Source organism: Stegostoma tigrinum, chromosome 1, assembly GCF_030684315.1.
Source record: "Stegostoma tigrinum isolate sSteTig4 chromosome 1, sSteTig4.hap1, whole genome shotgun sequence".
NCBI lineage: Eukaryota > Metazoa > Chordata > Chondrichthyes > Orectolobiformes > Stegostomatidae > Stegostoma > Stegostoma tigrinum.
In genome coordinates, this window is record NC_081354.1 from 166,098,571 (window position 1) to 166,123,948 (window position 25,378).

The 25,378-nt window shown below is 43.4% G+C and overlaps 1 protein-coding gene across 1 annotated transcript in view; it reads right to left on the reverse strand.

Annotated features, from left to right (window-relative positions):
- The window catches only part of maea (macrophage erythroblast attacher, E3 ubiquitin ligase), a 157,457-nt gene that overhangs the window by 95,808 nt on the left and 36,271 nt on the right, over positions 1-25,378 (reverse strand). Inside the window, exon 3 of the mRNA XM_048545241.2 lies at positions 24,197-24,400. Within this exon, the coding sequence (XP_048401198.1) occupies positions 24,197-24,400 (204 nt within the window). The remainder of the gene's footprint in view (positions 1-24,196; positions 24,401-25,378) is intronic.

Below are 25,378 nucleotides of genomic sequence, written 5' to 3' on the forward strand. Positions count from 1 at the left end.
GTAGGCATTACAAAAAAGCAAAAGTGCTAGAAAAGCTAAAAAGGTCTAAAAATTGATTAATCTCCTGGCCCTGATGGGCTACATCCTAGAGTTCTGAGGGAGGTGGCTGAGGAAATAGCAGAGGCTTTGGCTGTGATCTTTCAAAAGTCACTGGAGTCAGGGAAAGTCCCAGATGATTGGAAAACTGCTGTTGTAACCCCCTTGTTTAAAGAAAGGATCAAGGTAAAGGATAGAAAATTATAGGCCGATTAGTCTAACCTCGGTTGTTGGTAAAATTCTAGAATCCATTGTCAAGGATGAGATTTCTAAATTCTTGGAAGTGCAGTGTCAGATTAAAACAAGTCAGCATGGATTTAGTAAGGCAAGGTCGTGCCTGACAAACCTGTTAGAATTCTTTGAAGAGGTAACAAGTATGTTAGACCAGGGAAACCCAGTGGATGTTATCTATCTAGACTTCCAAAAGGCCTTTGATACGGTGCCTCACGGGAGACTGCTGAGCAAGGTGAGGGCCTATGGTGTTCACGGTGAGCTACTGGCTTGCATTGAGGATTGCCTTCTGTCAGACAGCCAAAGAGTTGGGATAAAAGGCTCTTTTTTGGAATGGCAACCGGTGACGAGTGGTGTCCCGCAGGGTTCAGTGTCGGGGCCGCAGTGGTTCACGTTATATATTAATGATCTGGATGAAGAACTGGGAGCATTCTGGTGAAGTTTGCCGATGATACGAAGATAGGTAGACAGGCAGGTAGAACTGAGGAGATGGAGAGGCTGCAGAAAAATTTAGACAGTTTAGGAGAGTGGTCCAGGAAACGGCTGATGAAATTCAACATGAGCAAATGTGAGGTTTTGTACTTTGGAAAAAAGAATACAGACATGGACTATTTTCGAAATGGTGAGAAAATTCATAAGGCGGAAGTACAACAGGATCTGGGAGTGCTGATCCAGGATTCTCTAAAAGTTTACTTGCAGGTAGAGTCCGTGATTAAGAAAGTAAATATAATGTTGTCGTTTATCTCAAGAGGGTTGGAATATAAAAGCAGCGATGTGCTTCTGAGGCTTTATAAAGCTCTAGTTAGGCCCCATTTAGAATACTGCGTCCAATTTTGGGCCCCACACCTCAGGAAGGACATACTAGCCCTGGAGCGTGTCCAGCAGGCATTCACACGGATGATCCCTGGAATGGTAGGTTTAAAGTATGGTAAATGGCTAAGGATCCTGGGATTGTACGTATTAGAGTTTAGAAGGTTGAGGGGAGATCTAATAGAAACTTACAAGATCACGTATGGCTTAGAAGGGGTGGACGCTGGGAAGTTATTTCCGTTAGGTGGGGAGACTAGGACCCGTGGGCACAGCCTTAAAATTAGAGGGGGTAAATTTAAAACAGAAATGAGGAGATATTTCTTCAGCCAGAGTGTGGTGGGCTTGTGGAATTCATTGCCACGGAGCGCAGTGGAGGCCGGGACATTAGATGCCTTCAAGGCAGAGATCGACACATTCTTGATCTCAGAAGGAATCAAGGGCTACGGGGAGATTTGAAATGCCCATCAGCCATGATTTAAATGGTGGAGTGGACTCGATGGGCCGAATGGCCTTACTTCCACTCCTACATCTTATGCTCTTATGGTCTAAAGGCTCGCTACAAAATACCAGGCATGAATGAGTTTAGTTAGGAGAGTCAAGGGAAGGTTGGCCAATGCTTGTTGAGCAAAATCAGAGATTTTACAGCAGTGCACAAAATTTACAGATTTTAATAAAACGGATAAGATAAAAACAATTTTTACAGGCAAGATGATTGATAACTTGAGGACACAGATTTAACAGAATTACAGCACAAAAAAAGGGGAGCAGAGACAAGTGAGATGAGAGATACGGAATGTATTGCCTTAAATAAATAGGCGCAAAAATCTAACCACAAATTTTTACAAAAAAATTAGGTATACACTTAAGAAAAAGCACTTTGCAGCATTATGGGGTGGCAGGTCAAGGAATCAAGTGGACAGCTCCATCAAGTGGACAGCTCCTGATTGATTTATTGTTATGTGTACCAGCGTACAGCGAGAAACTTTGTTTATGAGCAGATCATGGAAAGCAAGTCATGCAGATCAAAGGTTGTAAGAAAAACACAGGCATACAGAACAGAAGACAGCCAGTCACTGATACAATGGGGTAAATGATTTTTGGCTTATGTTGTACATTATATAGGCGCTCTGAAATTGGAAGCACCAAGACGGCTTAAGTGCTTCTTGTTAGAAGCACAAAAGATGGAATATATTCACAGCAACAGCACTGAAAATACTCATTTTACAAATGGTTGAAAGGATAAAATGGCACAAATTGGACAGCTGCAATCTTTAGTATTATGTTACAATAAAATATTGGCACAAAAGAGACAATATCCACCATACTGGCTAATTTCAATGTGCGTTGTAAAATCAGATCAAAATATCAACCACAACAGACCACATTTTGATAGACCATCCCAATTTCCCACTTGCATCAAACGAAAACTGAGGCAGCTGGAAAATTCCCTGGAACGCTTCAGGAGCGTTCACAAAGTTCACCTTGCAGTGCCAATTTAAGTGCAATCCTGAGAATTGACTCAGGAAGAAAGAGTGTGTGTCGTGAACAAATAAATGGGAACATTTAAAACAAAGTTTGAGCACCATAAGTAGTGTACTGCCATTCGAGGTCTGAAGTGGTTTGGAATTCAGAACTAACGTTTTAACTAAGCGCCAATTACCAAGTTATGATCGAACGTGTAGTTTTAAATCTCCATCGAAAATGCAAATATATCCCTAAATTTCTTTTTAATATTGGTGCCAATAACATCATATAAAAAAGTTTACTTCAAAGGATTTCTGAAACAAACAGCTGCTATACATCAAAACAATAAACTTTACTTATGCTGTTTCATAGGGGTCAGCACTTTTGATTAGCCTCATTTGGAGGAGGAGGACCTGGGCGAATAGCAGACATCAAACTGCTTGAACTGAAGATAGTATATACACATGAAAAATTAAAAACCTTATTTTCTCTAAAGCTAAGAACAGAGAGTGAGATTATTTATTAAATGAATGAATGAATTTAATTCACAGATTATGATGTATGAAAGTAATATCCCAGCATCTACCGAAACAAATATTCCTCAACTCATTTGGATAATTTGTTGATCATGCTTGGTATCCTAATGAAAAGCATGACTATGGTGAGGCTCTCAGTCAGCAGTACTCGGTCACACACTAATAAAATGTATTGCCAGAATCCTCAGTTGCTACCTTACACAATTTTGAGTATCATCTGCAATTACTTCACTCAGGATCTGTGCTGCCACACAGTCATTTTGTCAGTGATGAAATTATTGTGTTTTCTGAACACAGTCATTGCCTTCAAGAAAATGTTTTTCGTATAATAGCTCTGAAGTGCAATTCAGACCCATTTTAAAAACACCACATGCAATGAATGGAAAGGAAATAGGAGGTAAGAAAGCATTTTGTTTGACCTCTAATTTTTGAAAGCCAAAACTGGTCATTAGCAAGACATGCATTAGCAATCTCAACCAGAGACAAACAGACCACGTATTTATTGCAGCAAACTTTATCCCAAGTTACCGTTTCCTTCAGTAACATTCTTCCACTGGCCTAACCAAAAAAAAACAACAGATACTCAGACAGTTACTCTTGGTATGTTATGAGGAACTACAACAGTAATATCCCTCTTCGTGCAATGAAGTCTTGAGGTTTTTTTCTCTTTTGCCCGACCATGTATTATGACAATAAGAACAGATGCAAATACATAAGCAAAAAGCAGCAGTGGAAAGGGAATCAAAAATAGGGAAGCAGAAAGAATGGAAATTCAAAGAATCACAGAAAAGGGAGTCTTCTAACCATTATAGTACGTGAACAACACCAAGGAAACACCAAGGAACAACACCTCGTTCTCACACACCACCCTACCAACCTTCGGATACAACGCATCATCCTCCGACACTTCCGCCATTTACAATCCGACCCCACCACCCAAGACATTTTTCCATCCCCACCCGTCTGCTTTCCAGAGAGACCACTCTCTCCGTGACTCCCTTGTTCGCTCCATATTGCCCTCCAACCCCACCACACCTGGCACCTTCCCCTGCAACCGCAGGAAATGCTACACTTGCCCCCACACCTCCTCCCTCACCCCTATCCCAGGCCCCAAGATGACTTTCCACATTAAGCAGAGGTTCACCTGCACATCTGCCAATGTGGTATACTGCATCCACTGTACCCGGTGTGGTTTCCTCTACATTTGGGAAACCTAGCGGAGGCTTGGAGACCGCTTTGCAGAACACCTCTGCTCGGTTTGCAATAAACAACTGCACCTCCCAGTCGCGAACCATTTCCACTCCCCCTCCCATTCTTTAGATGACATGTCCATCATGGGCCTCCTGCAGTGCCACAATGATGCCACCCGAAGGTTGCAGGAACAGCAACTCATATTCTGCCTGGGAACCCTGCAGCCTGATGGTATCAATGTGGACTTCACCAGTTTCAAAATCTCCCCTTCCCCAACTGCATCCCTAAACTAGCCCAGTTCGTCCCCTCCCCCCACTGCACCACACAACCAGCCCAGCTCCTCCCCCCCACCCACTGCATCCCAAAACCAGTCCAACCTGTCGTCTCTGCCTCCCTAACCTGTTCTTCCTCTCACCAATCCCTTCCTCCCACCCCAAGCCGCACCCCCATCTACTTACTAACCTCATCCCACCTCCTTGACCTGTCCGTCTTCCCTGGACTGACCTATCCCCTCCCTACCTCCCCACCTATCTTCTTTACTCTCCATCTTCGGTCCGCCTCCCCCTCTCTCCCTATTTATTCCAGTTCCCTCTCCCCATCCCCCTCTCTGATGAAGGGTCTAGGCCCGAAACGTCAGCTTTTGTGCTCCTGAGATGCTGTTTGGCCTGCTGTGTTCATGCAGCCTCACATTTTATTACCAAGGAAACTGTACTTGGGGAAGACAACTGCCTTTCAGCATGGATGAACCCTAATTCGTCAGATGGCTGGCTGAACTGGGTACTAAAGATAGGTTAAATTACATTTGAATTCTAGGCCTTCAATCCAGATCAACAACTACATCTTTATTCATTCTAAATAACTTGAGGAAAATAACTCTGACCTATATAAGCCATGTCCTTGACATGACTGGCTAGACCATTAACAAAATGATCACATCACCAAATTGTAGCAAATGCCACCCATCACTACAGGATCACAAAATCATGAGGACTTCATGAAGAAACACCACCTCAGTCACAACATGGTAGTTGGTGGTCTCGTTTTCTGAGGACATAGAAAACAGACCCTGGCCACAAACATGCAGAGTTTGAGTGTTAAAAAGGGGTAAATGATTTAATTCAAATGAAGGGTTTCTGACATTGTTCCATCAGCGTAAACAGCAAGTTAATGAGGATCTGATTCCTGTCATGAAAGACTGCTGTAAATCATCACAAATGCCACTTGATAATGGGTAAACTTCATTGATTAATTTTAAATTGATGTCACATCACTGCGAACATAAATGACATTAAATTGGTATTCTAAAAACAGTAATATTGTCCACAAGGATGGTTATTTTGGGAAATTTAGATGTCTGCAACAGGGAATACTTAATCACAATTGATGTTGAGGTTCACTGTTACTGAAAAGGGAGTTTTTTTTAAAAAACCCTGCAACGAAAGAATCACAGGTCTTAAACAAGACTGTATTTTGAATAATCACATATTGCTAAGGTGCAACTGTGACACGTGATTCTGGACCAGACAGAGTTTCAGAGATCTACAGCACAGAAAAGAAAAAAAGATCCTTCGGCCAATCGAGTCAGCACAGGTCAAAAAACCAAGCGCCTACCTATTCTATGCATAGATAGTAGGAACTGCCAATGCTGGAGAATCTGAGAATACACAGTCTATGGCTGGATGAACACTGCAGGCCAAACAGAATCAGACGAGCAGGAAACCTGGCGTTTTGGGTCGAGACTCTTCAGAAACTTCTGAAGGAGGGTCTTGACCTGAAACTACCTATTCTATACCCATTTTCCAGCACTTGGCCCTTACCCTTGTGCACCTTGGCATCACAACTGCGCATCTAAACACTTAAATGTTATGAGGCTCTCTACCAGTAACACCCTTGTGCAAAGTTCCAGATTCCCACCAAACTCCATCTTAAAAAGTTTTTAATCACTTCCCATCAGAATTTCCTGCCCCTGACAACACACCTCAGCTGCCTGGTCATTGAACCCTTCAAGGGGTAATGTCTACCCTTTAGACATCTCAATCATCTCAGACCCTACCTCAGTCTCCTCTGCTCGGAGGAAAACACTTCCATCTATTCAATCTCACTTCAAAACAAAAACTATTCAGCCCAAGCAATAGTCTGCATAGTCAGCACGCTTTCCTGCATGGGATTTTTTTTCCTATACTATTCATTTGTGGGATATGGGTGGCCAGCATTTGTTGCCCTTGAGAAAGTGGTGGGGAGCTAACTTCTTGAACCAATGCAGTCCACCTGCTCTGGGTTAATCCACAATGCCATTAGGGAGGGAATTCCAGGATTTTGACCTGGTGACAGCAAAAGAACAGTGATATATTTCCAAGTCAGGATGGTGAATGGCTTGGAGGGGAACTTGAAGGTGTTGGTGTTCCCATGTATCTGCTGCTCTTGCCCTTCTAGATGCAAGTGGTTGTGGGTTTGGAAGGGGCTGTCTGAGGATCTTTGGTGAATTTCTGCATGGCATCTTATAGATAATACACACTGCTGCTATGGAGTGTCAGTGGTGGAGGGAGAAGATGCTTCTGGATGTAGTGCCAATCAAGTGGGCTACTTTGTCCTGGATAATGTAAAGCTTCTTGAGTGTTGTTGGGGCTGCACTCATCCAGGCGAGTGGGGAGTACTCCATCACACTCCTAACTTGTGCCTCGTAGACAGTGGGCAGGCTTTCAGGAGTCAGGAGGTGAGTTACTCCTAGTATTCCTAGCTTCTGGCCTGCTCTGTTAGCCACTGTGTTCATGTGCTGAGTCCAGTTGAGTTTCTGGTCAATAGTGACCCCCAAGAAGTTGATAGTGGGGGATTCGGTGATGGTCACACCGTTGAATGTCAAGGGACAGTGGTTAGATTACCTCTTATTGGTGATGGTCATAGCTTGGTATTTGTGTGGCGCAAATGTCACTTGCCCAAGCCTAGATCTTGTCTAGATCTTATATCAGAGATAATGGGAACAGCAGATGCTGAAGAATCCGAGATAACAAAGTGTGGAGCTGGATGAACACAGCAGGCCAAGCAGCATCCTAGGAGCACAAAAGCTGACGTTTCAGGCCTAGACCCTTCATCAGAAAAGGGGGATGGGGAGAGGGTTCTGAAATAAAGAGAGAGAGAGAGAGAGAGAGAGAGAGAGAGAGAGAGAGAGAGAGAGAGAGAGAGAGAGAGAGAGAGAGGGAGAGAGAGAGGGAGAGAGAGAGGGAGAGAGAGAGGGAGAGAGAGAGGGAGAGAGAGAGGGAGAGAGAGAGGGAGAGAGAGAGGGAGAGAGAGAGGGAGGCGGATCGAAGATGGGTAGAGGAGAAGATAGGTGGAGAGGAGATAGACAAGTCAAAGGGGTGGGGATGGAGCCTATGGAGGTGAGTATAGATGGGGAGACAGGGAGTGGTCGGTCAGTCCAGGGAGGACAGACAGGTCAAGGGGGGGTGGGATGAGGTTAGTAGGTAGGAAATGGAGGCGTGGCTTGAGGTGGGAGGAAGGGATAGGTGACAGGAAGGACAGGTTAGGGAGGTAGGAGTGAGCTGGGCTGGTTTTGTGATGCGGGGGGTGGGGGGCGAGGTTGGAGGAGAGAATTTGAAGCTCATGAAATCCGCATTGATACCATTGGGCTGCAGGGTTCCCAAGTGGATTGAGTTGTTGTTCCTGCAACCTTCGGGTGGCATCGTTGTGGCACTGCAGGAGGCCCAGGATAGCCATGACGTCTAAGGAATGGGAGGGGGAGTTGAAATGGTTTGCGACTGGGAGGTGCAGTTGTTTATTGTGAACCGAGCATAGGAGATCTGCAAAGCAGTCCCCAAGCCTCTGCTTTGTTTCCCCGATGCATAGGTGGATAGAAGATTAGCTTGCAAACAGAAGACAAAGGGTGGTGGTAGAGCGTTGCTTTTTGGACTAGAGGCCTGTGCTGGGTCTACTATTGTTTGTCATTTCCATAAACTATTTGGACGAGCATATAGGAGGCATGGTTAATAAGTTTGCGGATCAAATCAGGATTGGTGGCATAGTGGACAGTGAAGACTTATCAAGAGTGCAGTTAGAACTTGATCAGAAGGACCATGAGCCGAGAAGTCACTGAAGTAGTTTAATTTAGGTAAATGCAAGGTGCTGCATTCTACAATCAGGATTCCTAAAATGTGGAACCAGGCCATTCAGCTCATCAAGTCCATATCACACTAGCCCTGCGAACAGCACCCCATCCAGGCCCACCCCTCCCCAATCCTTGCAACCCCGTACTTTGCACAGCTAATCACCCAAAATGAGATATCTCTGGACACTATGGGGAAATTAGTCCAGTGATAATACCACTAAGCTATCGCCTCCCACTAAATTATCTAGAATTACAAATCTACAGTTTTGAATAGAAACCATGAAACCTGATTCATCAATGTCCTTCAGGGAACAAAGCCTGCTCTCTCTACCTAGTCTGGCCTCTACGTGACTCCAGACCCACAGCAAAAAGTGACTGACTCATCTGTTCTCTGGAATGGCCTTCAGAAGCCATTCAGCTGTATCAGACACTATGAAGTCTCGAAAGAAAAATGAAATCGACAAACGACCTGTCATGGACCAAGGCACCAGAAATGACAACAGCAAAAATAGCCCTTTTTACCCTGCCAAGTCCTCCTTGCTGACATTTTGGGGGCTAAAACTGGGACAGCTTTTTCAGGCTAGTTAAGCAACAGTCTGATAGCTCTTGAGAGAGTTGGTGCAAACTTATTGAGACAAATGGCTTTTTTCTGCACTGCTCGGATTCTCGAATGAAATAGCTGCACCCAAGCCAAGCTGTTCTAGTACAGCTACATGACAAAAGTAGGAAATTACCTAGATGTGTACTGCACACAAAACGCAAGACAAGTCCACCCCAGCACTCTACTCTCAATCAGTAAAGTAATGGAAGGGGTCATCAACAGAACTATCAAGCAGCATCTGCAACAACTTGTTCACTGGAATCCAGTTTGGGTTCCACCAGGGCTGTTCAGCTCTAGCCATCGTACAACCTTGGTTCAAACATGGACAAAAAAAAAGAGCTGAATTCCAGAGGTGAGGTGAGGTGACAATGATAGCTTTTGCCATCAGGGCTGCATTCAACCATGTGCGGCATCAAGGAGCCCTAGCAAAACTGGAATCAATGGATATCGGGGCAAACTCTCTACTGGCTGGAGGCATACCTGGCACACAAAGATGGTTGTGGTTATTAGAGATCAGTCATCTCAGCAGGAGCTCTTCAGGGTAGTGTCAAAGACCCAATCATCTTCAACTGTTTTACCAATGACCTTCCCTCCATCATAAGGTCAGTGTGGGGTTCTCGCTAAACATAGAATCTTAGAATCCTTACAGTGTGGAAACAGGCCCTTCGGCCCAACAGGTCCACACCGACCCTCACGGCATCTGACCCAGACCCATCCCCCTAATCTACACATCCCTGGACACTACAGGCAATTTAGTATGGCCAGTCCACCTAGCCTGTACATCTTTGGACTGTGGGAGGAAACCAGAGCACCTGGAGGAAACCCACACACATGCAAGCTCCACACACACAGTCGCCCGCGAGTAGAATCAAACCTGGGTCCCTGGCTGTGAAGCAGCAGTGCCAACCACTCAGCCACCATGCTGCAGGATTGCACGATCTTCATTGAACAGTCAGGGATACGTTTCAAACAGCTCTGGAGGTTTATCTATTTTAAGCCTGACAGATAACTCAACGTCCTCTACATCTATTCTAATGTATTTAATTGTATCACAAACGTTCTCTCCAACTCTTATACCTACACTGTCCTACACACTTGTGAACACTGACCCAAAAGTATTTAATTAGAGGCCTAACTCTGTCGATATGCACAAGTTGTCATTATAGTCCTGAATGGGCCCTGTTCTTTCCTTAGTTGCACTTTTAACATAACAGATTTCTCTTTAATTTACCATTATCCTTTCATACCCTCTTTCTGCTCTCCTCTTTCCTTTTTAAGTTCTTTTTGCATCTTGTAGTCTTCTAGGGATTCTACTGTTTGAGCTGTCAGCACCTGATGTAAAGCTTTCCCACCTTTTCTCTTCATTTAATCCTGTACATGCATCAACATCCAGGGTTTGCTGGCTTTGTTGGTCCCACCCTTTGTCTTTTTTGGTACATGTTGGCCTTGTACTTGGTGTATTTTCTCCTGAAATGCATCCTATTGTTTCGACACAGAGTTACCGCCCTGAGAAATGCTGCTCCCAGTCCACTCTGACTAAATCATTTACGCTCTTTGTTCTAAACTGGAGCAAGGCAGATTTAGCTAAGATTTTCTGCCCATCTTTGTCCTTTTCCATAAGGAATTCGAATCCAAGTAATGATTAAAATGATCCCCCACTGATATTTTAACTACTTGCCCGGTTTCATTACCTATAATTAAGTCCAGGATCAACAAGTCCCTCAAAGCTGTGCTGCTGCACATGGGTTTCTTCAAGACAGCATCCATGCACAGCTGTTCCGATGTACCGTACATGGATATTGGCATCAGCACACTGATCATGGCACTGACTTTTTGTTTTGTGAGTCATTGCTACACTTGGCCTCCAAGGCCCCTGAATCAAGGGGGGGGAAAAAAAAAGCTGCAGGTCTCTGGTTTGAGTGAAGGGAGATGGGATTAGAAAGGGGATCTGGGCGTCTTTGGGTCACCATGGACAAGATGAGCCAAATGATCAATGTGGATTTCACAAGCTTCAAAATCTGCCCTCCCACTACTGCATCCCAAAACCAGCCCAGCTCGTCCCTGCCTCCCTGACCTGTTCTTCCTCTCACATATCCCCTCCTCCCACCTCAAGCCACACCCTCAACACCTACCTACTAACCTCATCCCACCCCCTTGACCTGTCTGTCCTCCCTGGACTTCCCTATCCCCTCCCCACCCACACTCACCTCGACTGGCTCCATCACCGCTTCTTTAACTTGTCTGTCTCCTATCCACCCATCTTCTCCTCTATCCATCTTCGATCCACCTCCCCATCTCTCCCTATTTATTTCAGAACCCTCCCCCCATCCCACTCTCTGATGAAGGGTCTGGGCCCGAAAAGTCAGCTTTTGTGCTCCTAAGATGCTGCTTGGCCTGCTGTGTTCATCCAGCTCCACACTTGGTTATCTCAGATTCTCCAGCATCTGGAGTTCCAATTATCTCAGACCACATTCCACGCTGTATCATTTCAATGATACTATGATTTCCTTCTCACTAAGCCATCATGACCCTGTTTGAGCATAATTTGATCATGCTCTTCCATTGCATCTTTTAGAATAGACTCTGGCAGTTTTTCCAATAGCAAATGTTAAACTAACTGGCTATAATTACCTGGTTTGTTTTGTCATTTTTGCTTTTACCAAATTTTTTTTTAAAAAAGATGTTGAGGACCCAGCACAGAATGGTGCACGAACCCACTCATCACATCCTGCCATTGTTTGGAGACACGCAGTGGAACTCTATTTGATCTCATGTATTACCCCCCGAAATCTTGAGCATGGGGTAATTTAAAGGTGGGTGAGGCAAGGATGTTGACATTCTTGGATAATCCAGAACTTGAGAACACTGCTTTACAATTTGGGGTTACCCATTTATAATAAGGCAGGAGGACACATTTTCTCTCAGAGTATTTTATGACTTCAGAACTCTCTACCTTGAAGGCCACGTAGAAGGGTTCACTGAATAATTTTAAGACGGAGGTGAATAGATTTTGGTTTGGTATAAGAATCAAAAGTTATTAACGATTGATCCAAATTTCACATGCGTATCTAAGACAGATCAAAAAAGATCTATATGCATGGTGGGGCAGATTTGAAGTTCCAAATGACTTACTTCTGGTCCCAACTCATTTGAGGCTTTGTTTTATGTAAAAACCTTCGATGTTCGAACTTACAGAATACATTCTGCAAATCCAAACACAGTACATCCACAGACTCCTCTTTACACGCAACACATGTTTTTTAAAATGTGGAGGGTGGTATGTGTACGTAATGAGCTGCCACAGGTGGCGGAGGAGGCCGGTACAATTACAACATTTAAAAGGCATCTGCATGGGTATATGAACAGGAAGGGTTTGGAGGGACATGGGCCATATGCTGGCAATAGGGCTAGATTAATTTAGGCTATCTGGTTAGCATGGATGAGTTGAACTGAAGGGTCTGTTTCCATGCTGTACGGCTCTAGGAATCTAAGGCAAGTTACTCCTTCAATAAGTGCCAATAAATTATCATTTTCAATCAAATTATGATGAAAGGATAACTTACATTTTTCTAAAAGTGCACGTTATCTCTAGCGATTGATTTCAATATCCTCCCGATGACTGATTCCAAGCTAGCTGAGAATTTCCTGCTTTCTGTACCCCCTCCCTTCTTGAACAGAAGGGTTACATTGGCTACTTCCCAGTCAGATGGCACCCCTCCAAAATCCAGGGATGTTTGAAACATTAACATCAACAGATCAATTTCCCAAGATGAAACCTATTGGAATTCACAGAATTGCTAGCTCATAGCTCCATCAGCATGTTCGGTACCACTTCTGCAGTGATCTTAATTTCAGCAAGTTTTCTCTTCAGACCACCTTCTGATTTACAGGTAATATTAGAATGCTTTTCTTTGTAACCTCTACAGTGAAGACAAAGCCAAATATTTGTTCAATTTAACCATCATTTCCTTATTATTACTGATCACTTCCTATTCTCAAATCTCTAGATTCATAATCACACAGCATGAAATCAAACCCTTTGGTCCAACTCCACACCAACCAGATTTCCTAAACTGAACTAGTCCCATTTGCCCATATCACGAGAACCTTTTATTCATTAACAGGATGAGGACAATCGCTGGCCAGGCAGTATTTATTGCCCCTTCCTAATTGCCCAGAGGGCAGTGCAGGGTCAACCAAATTGCTGTGGGTCTGGAGTCATACATAGGCCAGTCCAGGTAAGGATGGCAGTTTCCTTCCCTCACGGACATTAGCAAACTAGCTGGGTATTTTTGGATAATTGATAATGGTTTCATGGTCATTAGATTCTTAATTCCAGGATATTTTTATTGAATTCAAATGCAACCATTTGCCATGGTGGAACTTGAACCCAGATCCCCAGAACATTATCTGGGTCTCTGGATTAACAGTCCAGCAATAATACCACTAGGCTATTGTCTTCCCTTTCATATCCAAGTACCCATCCAAATGTCTTTTCACTATTGTAATTGTGCCTGTCTCCAGCACCTCCTCTGGCTTATCCACACCATCCTCTGCATGAAAATGTTACCCCTCAGGTCCTTTTTCAATCTTTGCCCACTCACCTTAAACCTATGCCCTCTAACTTTGGGCTCCCCTACCATGGGACAAAAACATCCTGGCTATTCAGTTGATCTATGCCACTCATGATTTTATAAACATCTACAGGGTCACCCTTCAGTCGCCCACACTCAGACCTAAAAATGTCCCCTCCTATCCAGCCTCTCAACTCAAACCCTCCAGTCTTAGTAGCATCCTTATAAATCTTTGTTGCACCCTTTCCAGTTTAAGAACATCCTTCCTATAGCGGGGCAACCACAATTGTACATAATATTCCAAAGGTAGACTCACCAATGTCTTGCATAGCCGCAAGATGACGTTCCAACTCCTACATGCACTGCTATGCCCAACTCCTCGTCAACCTGTGACACCACTTTCAAGGAAATATGTACCCGCACCCCTAGGTCTCTGTTTGCCATGACCCCACAGGGCCCATCCATTAACTGTCTAAGTCCTGCCCTGGACTGTCTTACCAAAATGCTAAACTTCAAATTTACCTAAATTAAACTCCATCTACCACTCCTGGCCCTTTAGCCCATCTGATCAAGGTCCCATTGTACTCTTAGATATCAATCTTCACTGTCCATCATACAGCCAATTGTGGTGTCATCTGCAAACTTACGACTGTGCCTCCTGGATAACAAAGTGTGAGGCTGGATGAACACAGCAGGCCAAGCAGCATCTCAGGAGCACAAAAGCTGACGTTTCGGGACGAAACCCTTCAGAGACGGGGATAGGGGGGTGGTTCTGAAATAAATAGGGAGAGGGGGGGAGGCAGACCGAAGATGGATAGAGGAGAAGATAGGTGGATAGGAGAGTATGGGTGGGGAGGTGGGGAGGGGATAGGTCAGTCCGGGGAAGACGGACAGGTCAAGGAGGCGGGATGAGGTTAGTAGGTGGGAAATGGAGGTGCGGCTTGAGGTGGGAGGAGGGGATAGGTGAGAGGAAGAACAGGTTAGGGAGGCGGGGACGAGATGGGCTGGTTTTGGGATGCACTGGGGGGAGGGGGAAGATTTTGAAGCTTGTGAAGTCCACATTGATACCATTGGGCTGCAGGGTTCCCAAGCGGAATACGAGTTGCTGTTCCTGCAACCTTTGGGTGGCATCATTGTGGCACTGCAGGAGGCCCACGATGGACATGTCATCTAAGGAATGGGAGGGGGATTTGAAATGGTTCGCGACTGGGAGGTGCCGTTGTTTATTGCAAACCAAGCGGAGGTGCTCTGCAAAGCGGTCCCCAAGCCTCCGCTTGGTTTCTCCAATGGGGCGGAAGCCACAGCGGGTACAGTATACTACATTAAGCAGATGTTCACCTGCACATCTACCAATGTGGAAAGTCATCTTGGGGCCTGGGATGTCTCCTCTTTGCTCATCCAAATCATTTAAGGACAAACAAGAGTGGACCCAGTATTGATCATTGTGGCACAAACTGGTCACAGACCTCCAGTCTGAAAAACAACCCTCGACGACCACTGTCTTTAACCGTCAAGCCAATCTGTATCCAGTTGGCCAGCTCTCCCTGGATCCCATGAGATCTAATCTTACTAACCAGTTTACCAGGCAGGATCAACATGTACAGCTCTATCTTCATCCCTCCTTGTCACTTGAAAAAAACTTCCAAGTTTGTGACACACTACTCACGTGCACAGGGCCATGTTGATTACTATTAACCCGTCCTTGCATTTCCAAATGCATGCAAATCTTGTGCCTCAGAATCCCTTCAACTTATCCACCACTGGTGTCAGACTAGTCTGTAGTCCCTTGGCTTTACCTTGCAGCCTTTCTTAAAGCACTACATTAGCCGCTCTCCAGTCTTCTGGCATCTCATCCATGACTGCGGATGATAGAAACAGCTCCACTCGTGGCCCTGCAATTTCTTCCCTAGCTTCCCACAATGTCCTAGGATACATGTGATTAGATGCCAGAATTTTATCTACCTTTATGTGCTTTAAGATCCCCAGCACCTCTTCTTCTGTAATGTGGACTGTTTTCAAGACATCACTACTTATATCCCCAAGCACCCATGTCCTTCTTCATGGTAAATACTGACGTGAAATATTCATTTAAGACCTTACCCATCTCTTGTGGCACCAGACAGCTTTGTTGATCTTTAAAGGGGCCTTATTCTCTTCCTAGTTACTCTTTTGCCCTTAATGAACTTGTAAAATCTCTTCTAATTCTACTTAACCTTCATCTGCCAAAGTGCTCCATGGCCCCTGTTTGCCTTCCTGATTTCCCCCTTAATAATGTCCCTACTCCCCTTGTACTCTTCAGGTAACTTACATGATGCAAATTGCCTATACCTGACATATGGCTCCTTTTTCTTGGCTGAGTTTTGATCCTTCTCTACAACGTAGAACTACATAAATCGCTAAAGAAACTTTTCTTGTAGACGCCGAAAAAATTCCTCTCCAGCCAAGCTCTTAAAACTCTGGCAATCCCAGTCTACATTGAGTGTTAAAATCCCTTACCATTACAACACTATCATTCTAATTGATGCTGGAGGCCTTCCTACATATTTGTTCCTTAATTTCCCGCTGACTACTGGGGGTGCCCGATAGTACTATCCCAAAGTGATCATACCCCCCATTTCTCAGCTTCACCTAATTGCTGCACTGGACAAATCCTCATGATTTTCCTCTCCAAGTACTGCTGTGATGTTTTCCCAAATCAAAAATGCCACTCGCCCTCCTCGCTTTCCATCCTTCCTATGGCATTTATTACCTGGAACATTGAGCTGCCAGTCTTGTCCCTGCTCCTGTCATAGCTATGATATTCCAATCCCATGTTCCCAGAATTCATCTGCCTTACTTGTCAGGTCTCTTGCATTGAAACATATGCTGCTGAATTCACGTGTTTTACCTCATTCTCTGCTGTATTCTTGCCTGCCTTGTCTATTTAACATACTCCCTTTAATTTCAGAAACAGCTTCAACCTCTTTTTCCTCAACTGTTTAGGGTCTGATGAGTGCTGCATTCACCCTGCCAAGTGGGGACTATTCCATCATACTCCTGAATTGTGCCTTTATGATAACGGACAGGCTTTGGGGAGTCAGGATGTGAATTAATCATTGCATTGTTCCTAGCCTCTGAAGAGTTCTTGTAGCCACTGTATTTGTCATGGCAAGTCTGGTTACATTTTTGGTCAATCATAACCCCAGCTTGTTGATAATGGGGTATTTTGTAATGGTAATACCAGTTAGCGTCAAGGGACAGAGGCTAGATTTTCTTTTATTATGATTACGACACTCATGTTGTCAATACTATTTGCCACTTTTCTGTCCATCCTGGACAATACAGAGTCTTGCTGCCTAAGAATGAGATTGTGGAAGAGAATGATAAAACAGCTCCAAGTCAACGCAACTTTGGCAAAGGGAAGTCATAGCTGACCAGTCTCTTAGAATGCTTTAAAGTAGTGAGCAAGTTAGACAAACGAGAGTGTGGGATCATTATCTATCTGGATTTCCAGAAGGCCTCCATTAAAGTGTGGCACAGGAGGCTGCTAAACAAGATAACAGCCCATGGCATTAGGGGCAAGGTACTGGCAATGGATGGAGGATGGGCTGACTGGCAGAAGGCAGAGTGGGGATACAGGGGATCTTTTTCAGTATCACAGACAGTGGGAGCTCTGCAGGGATTAGAATTGGAGCAGAACAATTCACATTACATATCAACAAAGTGGGCAAAGGAACTGGGAGCAGTATTGTTACGTTTACAAATGACACAAAAGTAGTTGGAAGGGAAGGCAATGTTGAGGTGGTAGAAGGATGCAGAAGGACCTGGGTAGAATAAGAGTGGACAAAGAAGTGGCACGTTGAATACAATGCGGCAAGTGTGAAATTACGTACTTCAGTAGGAATAAGAGGCATCAGCTTTGTTCTAAATTGGGAAAGGCTTGGAAATCTGAAGCCCAAAAGAGACTGAGAAGCCCCAGTTCAGGATTCCAAAGTTAGCATACAGGTTCAACTAGCAGTTAGTAAGGCAAATGCAATATTAGCATTCATTTTAAGAGGGCTAGAATACAAGAGCATGTATGTCCTGCTCAGGCTATACAAGGCTCTTGTCAGACAAGATTTGGAGTATGATAGCTGCTTTGGGCCCCATATCTAAGGATGGATGTGCTGGCATTGGAGGGCATCCAGAGGAGATGTACGAGAATGATCCCAAGAATGAAGGGCTTATCATATGAGGGGCAGTTGAGGCCTTTGGAATGAAGAAAAATGAAAGGATATTTGATTGAAACTTGTAGAATATGGAGACACCTGAATGGACGTGGCAGAGTCTAGGACCCAAGGGTACAGCCTCAGGATAATCCTTTAGAACAGAAATGAAGAAGAATCTCTTCAGCCAGACGGTGGTTAATCTGCAGAACTCATTGTTGCAGAAAGCTATGGGTGCCAAGTCAATTAGCGTATTTAAGATTGACATAGATAGGTTCTTGATTAATAAGGAGATGAAGGATTACAGGAAGAAGGTAGGAGAATAGGGTTTTAAAAAAAAATCAGCCACGATTGAATGGCAGAGTAGACTTGATAGGTTCAATTGCCTAAATTTTGCTCTATACCTTTTGGTATTGTAATCGTACGGCTTATATTTGTCAAAGTCATTCTCCTGCCTTTTCCCCATAAGCTCTGATCCCCTTACTAGTCAAGGGAATCCAGTTGAAATCCTACAATGGCAAATTTGAATTCAATTAACAATCTGGAATTAAGAGTTTAATTGTTACAGAATGGTAGGGTAAAAGCCCATCGCAAGTGTCCTTTTAGACAAGAAGTGCATCAGCCTGTACTACGCATAGCCATGTGATTGCCATTGTAGGATTTCAAGTGGATTCTCTTGATGAGTAAGGGGATTAGAGCTTATGGGGAGAAGAGAGGAGAATGGCTTGGACAAATATAAACCGTAAGATTACAATACCAAAAGGTGTAGAGCAAAATTAGGCCTTTGAGCCCATCAAGTCGACTCTGCCAATCATGGCTGATAGGTTATTCCTAACCCTATTCTCCTACCTTCTCCCTGTAATCCTTGATCTCCTTATTAATCAAGAACCTATCTTTCTCGATCTTAAATATGCAAATTGACTTGGCACGCACAGCCTTCTGCGGCAATGAGTTCCACATTTTCTGTGGCAAGTGGCAGGTTAGGGTTAGATAATAAGTGTTGAACTAGCTAATGACACCCACACTCAGTGAATGAATTTTTAAAAATTCACTGTAGTTAAATTGGCTCCTTTCATCTGGAGGTTGAGGAGAAAGATATCTGTAAGGGAGAGGTTTTTTTTAAAATCTTGTTGTAAACAAACAAGGAGATGGGTGAATCAAGGGAAAGTAGTCAGTCAATTTATTTCTCCTCAAATTAGGACTTTAACACTTTGGGATAAAACATCGGAACCATAAACTAGGGAACCTCACCCAAGGTTTAGTCATAACATGCACGAGCCTCAAATGCCAGTTTGCTTCTGCCATCTTAGCACTGCCCACGTAATTGCCCTTATTGCAACTTTAATACACTAGCCTGGGACCCAATCTTCTCTTTTCCAAACTGGATGTAAAATTCAAACTATTAATTAATAGAGGGATCAAGTTCTGGAACCAAGAGGTTATGGTGAAGCTGTACAAAACTCTGGTGCGGCCGCACTTGGAGTATTGTGTACAGTTCTGGTCACCGCATGATAAGAAGGATGTGGAAGCTTAGGAAAGGGTGCAGAGGAGATTTACTAGGATGTTGCCTGGTATGGAGAGAAGGTCTTACAAGGAAAGGCTTAGGGACTTGAGGCTGTTTTCATTAGAGAGAAGGTTGAGAGGTGACTTAATTGAAACATATAAAATAATCAGAGGGTTAGATAGGGTGGATAAGGAGAGCCTTTTTCCTAGGATGGTGACGGCGAGCACGAGGGGGCATAGCTTTAAACTGAGGGGCGAAAGATATAGGACAGATGTCAGAGGCAGTTTCTTTACTCAGAAAGTAGTAAGGGAATGGAACGCTTTGCCTGCAACGGTAGTAGATTCACCAACTTTAGGTACATTTAAGTTGTCATTGGACAAGCATATGGACATACATGGAACAGTGTAGGTTAGATGGGCTTGAGATCGGTATGACAGGTCGGCACAACATCGAGGGCCGAAGGGCCTGTACTGTGCTGTAATGTTCTATTTGTCATTGCTGTTACCTAGAGATGCCTTACCTCCAAGGTCTTTAATTAATGCTATTGTAACACCAACATCAACATCTCTAGTCAATTCCAAAATGTGCTGCTCAAAAAAACTCCCAAGAAAGCCTTCTGAGCTCCTCATCTGGGCCACAAATACTAATCTAATTTCCCAATTTATGAACATTGAAGTCATCCATGCTGTCCCATTGCCACAAGCACCTAAGAGTTTTTCTTGTGTTCTTCATCCTGCATCGTGGTTACTGTTAGAGGCCTATCAACCACTTCCACTTATGACTTCTGGTCATTTTGATTCCTATTTCCACCTAAATAGATTCTACATATCATCTCCCAAACCAAGGTTCTTTCTAAACGACTGTACAAATGCCACTTTGTCAGCATATTGATCCTCAGATCATATTTATTGATTTCAATGGGTGGGGAGTACCACAGTGGCTAGCCAGGACTCTAGGTTTGATTCCACCCTCTAGCGACTGTCTGTATAGCATTTATATGTTCTTCATGTGTCTGCATGGGTTTCCTCCAGGTGCTCCGGCTTAGCCATGGGAAACGCAGGATTGCATGGACAAGGTGAGATGCTCTTCGGAGGGTTGATGTGGACTTGATGGGCCGAATGGCTTGCTTCCATTCTGTAGGAATTTTGTGTGCTATTGTTATGGTTCTAGCTGAAGTTATCAGCAAACAAGTCAGATGATATGTTATGAAAATAGATGGTTTTGGTTTAACGATGTGGTATTTCACTGAAACATGCAATGATTCGGGTTTAACAAATAAACTGGCGTTTATCCTAGAAAAGAAAACCATTCATAAGTATCACAAAAAAATAAAAATTTTGCAAATCACAATAAATACAGTGCCATCCATTCCAATATCACAATCCAAAGACAGAATTCTTTTCTCTGTTGCACATATGGTTTGACTTAGCTGTGATTTCAATTCATGAGGACCTGATAACTCTCTATCTTATGCTGAATCAAGGAAGAGGCTGAGAGATAGACTTTCTCTGTTTCAACATAAAGTCATGATGGGTATGAAGGCAAATAAACAAGGGCTCTTCCCTGGATAGGGGGGAGTCCAAAACTAAAAGGGCATAGGTTTAAGATGAGAGGGGAAAGATTCAAAAGGGGCCTAAGTGGCAACTTTTTCATGCAGAGGGTGGCGCGTGTATGCAATTAACTGCCAGAAGTAGTGGAGGCGGCTGGTATGATTACAACAACATTTAAAAGGCATCTGGATGCACACATGAATATGAAGGGTTTAGAGGGATAAGGGTTAAAAGCTGGCAAATTGGGCTACACTTACATAGGACACCTCCGCGGCACAGTTGGACTGAAGGTTTCCGTGCTGGACATCTCTATGACTAGGGCTCTATAACCCCTTTAGGGTTTTAACCAACCTTTTAAAGACTCCATCTTTTAAACTAAATTCCTTATATAGTGAGGTTACCTCTTTCTTGGCAGTCAGAAGCTACTATAAATTGTCAGGGGCAACACCCATTTACACGTCCGGCTTGAGCCGAGGTATGTGCCAAACTGCCTGACTCGTGCCTTTCTGGACCCCACAAACCAGATTCTCCCCAATCCACTGCAAGCTCCTTTCCAACCCCAGGCAGATATTCCATATCCTGCATCAAGCATGCAACACCACTGCCTGAACTCTCAGATACAAGAACTGCTGATGCTCTAGTGTAGAGCTCGAGGAACACAGTAGGCCAGGCAGCAGAGGGGCAGGAGAGCTGACTTTTCAGGTCAGGACCCTTCTTCAGAAATGGGTCCTGAAGCCAGTGACTGAAGTGCTGCTTTTTACTGCAAAATTAAAAAGGGCATCACCCCCTCTCAATATGCTACCCCATGTAACTACTACACTCCTTCTTGCTCACTCTTGAATTAATTCTATTACCATCATGTCATGATGAGTTCACTTATCCAGCCTGCAACCTCATTCAAACCAGCTGAGAGAACCTGAAACGAAGTGAACAACTGCAGATATTCCTGTCCTGTCCTGCCTCATACTCAGTCATACCTTCCAGTACCTGATCAAACCAGATCTTTTTCCAAGTCACGTCAGTACGCTCTGGTACGAAGAATCTAGGTAACATACCCCTTCTTTGACATGTCACCGAGATTACATCTCAACCATCAGCTCAAAGACTTTGAGTTGAAGATCCTTGGTGCCTCGAAGGTTTCCTACAGGTACGTTTGCCCTGAAGCACAGGGACATGTTTTAAAAATTCATTCACAGGATGAGGGCATCACTGGCTAGGCAGCATTTATTGCCCATCCCAAGTTACATAAAGGAACAGTTCAAAGTCAGCCACATTGCTGTGGGTCTGGAGTCACACGGAGGCCAGACAGGGTGAGGATATTAGCTTCCTTCCAGAAAGGACATTAGTGAACGACTAAGGTTTTTCCAACAATCAACAATGGATTCATGGTCACCATTAGACTCAATTCCAAATATTTACTGAATTCAAATTCCACCATCTGCCAAGGTGGGATTCAAACCCAGGTCCCCAAAAAGTTATCTGGGTCTCTGGATTAACAGTCCAGTGATAATACCACGAGGACATTGCTTCCCCAGATTTTGGAACTTGTACATGCCACAGCACTGCCAACCCTGGTACGACAATGCTGTTACTTAAAGAGGTTATTTTGTCCCTTTTTTTTTGAGGACAGATTGTGAGGCAGACAAAGAGCTGTCTCTAAGAAAATAAATAATTTGAGGGGCCTTAGGCATCCTTTTTCCTTCAAGTCAGAAAAATTAAAGCAGCCTGAGAAAGCTAGTTCTTACAAGCCTTTGGTATCTCAGAAGAGTTGGAAGCTTCAGTAAAAGCCTCCTAGTTACTACTTTGCCTGCATTTTCTCTTGATGTTTTTATGCCTCCTTGATTGCAGGACTGAGAATCTGTCTGAATATGCCTGCCTTGTTGCTAAGGGGTGTGTTTGTGGGATGTTAATGTATTGGAGCAGTGAATTATTAATAAGTACTATACCTATTATTTGGTTACGTTTTCCAGTTAAGTTATTGTAAATTCCTTTTTCTTGTGTTTGTATTTTAACTACAGTGTATAAATAAATTCTGTTTTGCTCAATATGGAATATTTTGACCAGTTGCATTACATCTGGAACACACCACTTCACATCTACCTTTAGAAGAAGAAAGTGTAAGGGTTGAGACCACCTTCTTAAAAGAAATTGAGGGGATTTGGACTGGTCCATAACACTAAAGTTCTAATTAATTGTTAAAATTATATTATTCACTTATGTATGTTTTCTTTTGTGTATTTAACTTTTAATTTAAACCTGAAGAACTGAACAAACGTGAACTATTTAGCAGAAATTCACCAATTAGCTCATTCCCATTTCTTGCAGGGCAAGGAGAGAAAAGCAAAGCCACACAGACCCCCTGAGCATCATACACTGAGGGGTGTCCTGATAGAACTTAATAGATTTATAAAATCACGAGGGGCACAGATAAGTTGGACCAAAGTGTGTTTCGGTGCTATATGACTCCATGACTCTTAAGCACAAAATTATGAAAGGCATGGCTAGGGTAAATAGTTGGAGTCTTTTTCCCCAAAGTGGAAACGTCAAACACTAGGGGGCATTAGTTTAAGGTGAGAGGGGGAAGTTTAGAGATATTTTAATCAGAGGGAGTTACTTGCCTGGAAAGTGCTGATGGGTGAAGTCCAGATAGTTGTGCTACAACACGTGTTTTGTTAACACAAAATTGACTGTAGTGCAATTGATGAATAGTGGACGCTATAAAATGCAAACTTTCTGCTGTACAGGTATAGTAAGTTTATATCGTGCAAGGTCACACAAGAACACATCTATCGCATTACAGGAGAACCACCTGTAGTAGAGGCAGATACGATTACAGTATAAGAGGCATTTAACATGCAAATGATCAGACAGAAAAGAGAGGGTCATCCCCTATTTGCAGGAATAAAAACCCACCTTTCCTCGGCTTCACTGTGAATCCGCATTCAAACTCCTCAGTTTCCCCCATTGCATTCATTATTGCATGCGATCTAAAGCACACCAAGTCTCGATCACCCATTAACTTTGCTGTAAGTCAGACGTAGTCCTTATATCAATTGTCTCCCCAGCTACACTGACATGGGCAATGCTCTATGCTTCAGTGGAGGCACATACAAAATTACTCTTTCACTACTTCAGTCAATCTGGCTACATTCACAAGACAACCTCTTCAGTGATCTTCAATCAGTCCCCTGACGAAGATTACATTTTTTTGGATCAACACCCATATCACACATTAATATTCCACATACAATGCAAGTTTTTAGGTTGAATAACAGTTCAAAATAATAAGCTAAACTCAAATTCAACAGAATATACAATTATACAAACGAAGGGATATTATCCACTCTATTCTCAACACTATAACGTTTACCATTTCACTGACATTTCAAGCACAACTGTTCTTAGACACCACTCACCTCAATTCCACTCTGTTTGGTCAGTTTAACAGCAGTATTATAGTAGCCACATCGCAGCAAGTGTTCCACCATCATCCGGTCCATGCGTTTTTTCTTCCACATATTAACTGCTGCTGCTTGGTCACTGCTGTGCTCTTTCAAGTGTTCAATTCTACGTTTGCAAAGTTTTGCACTCTCATCTTCAGCTTGGATTGATTCAACTGCCTGCATGAGATAGAAAGTACACTCCATAAACACCATCCCAAGTACAAACTTCATATTTATTAAGCAGCATTCAGTAAAATGAAATCATCAATGCTGTGGCTCATCATGTCTGCAGTGCCTCTCCAAATCAGCATTGTTACATAGTATTTTTCTCTTACCTTTTCCAATACACTTTCACATGATTTTAATCCAAATAATCAACTAATATTCTCCTGAATACCTTCATTTAATCTGCCTCTGCCGTACTTCCAGGTGAAGAATTCCAGGACCAAACTACTCACCGTGGGAAAATTTCTTTTCCTCCTATCACATTTGCTTACTTGCAAGTTTCTTGAAATCTGGACCCTCTTGTTCCACATTTTATCAGTGGAAAGTTTTTACCTGCCTACTAAGGAGGAAGTATTGGTGTAGGCCCTCTCTGATGAAGGGTCCAGGCCCGAAATGTCAGCTTTTGTGCTCCTGAGATGCTGCTTGGCCTGCTGTGTTCATCCAGCTTCACACTTTGTTATCTAGTATTGGCGTAGGGACTGTCATTGGATTACTAATGCAGTTATATTTGAATTCAGTTAAAAAGAAAATAAAAATGGTTGCCATATAAAACCCATCTCGTTCATACATGTCGTGTAGTGAAAGAAATCTGGCATCCTTCACTGGTCTGGCCCATGTGACTCTAAACCCACAGTAATGTGGTAAACTCTTAACCACCCTCTGGGATGGGCACAAAAAATGGATCCAGTCAACGATGCCCATATCACATGAATAAATTCTTAAATAAAATCCAGGCCCTTCGTAATTTACACCCAAAACGTTTCCACATCTCGATTCATTGAACTCAGGTCATCCCTCTCTATTGACACAATACCACAAACAACGAACTGGGCCACCCCTCCACATTACCCCCTCAATATTATAGGAATAAATGTTGGAATTACTTAACATAACAGTAAGGAGCATGATGCAGTGGCACTGTGATTAACA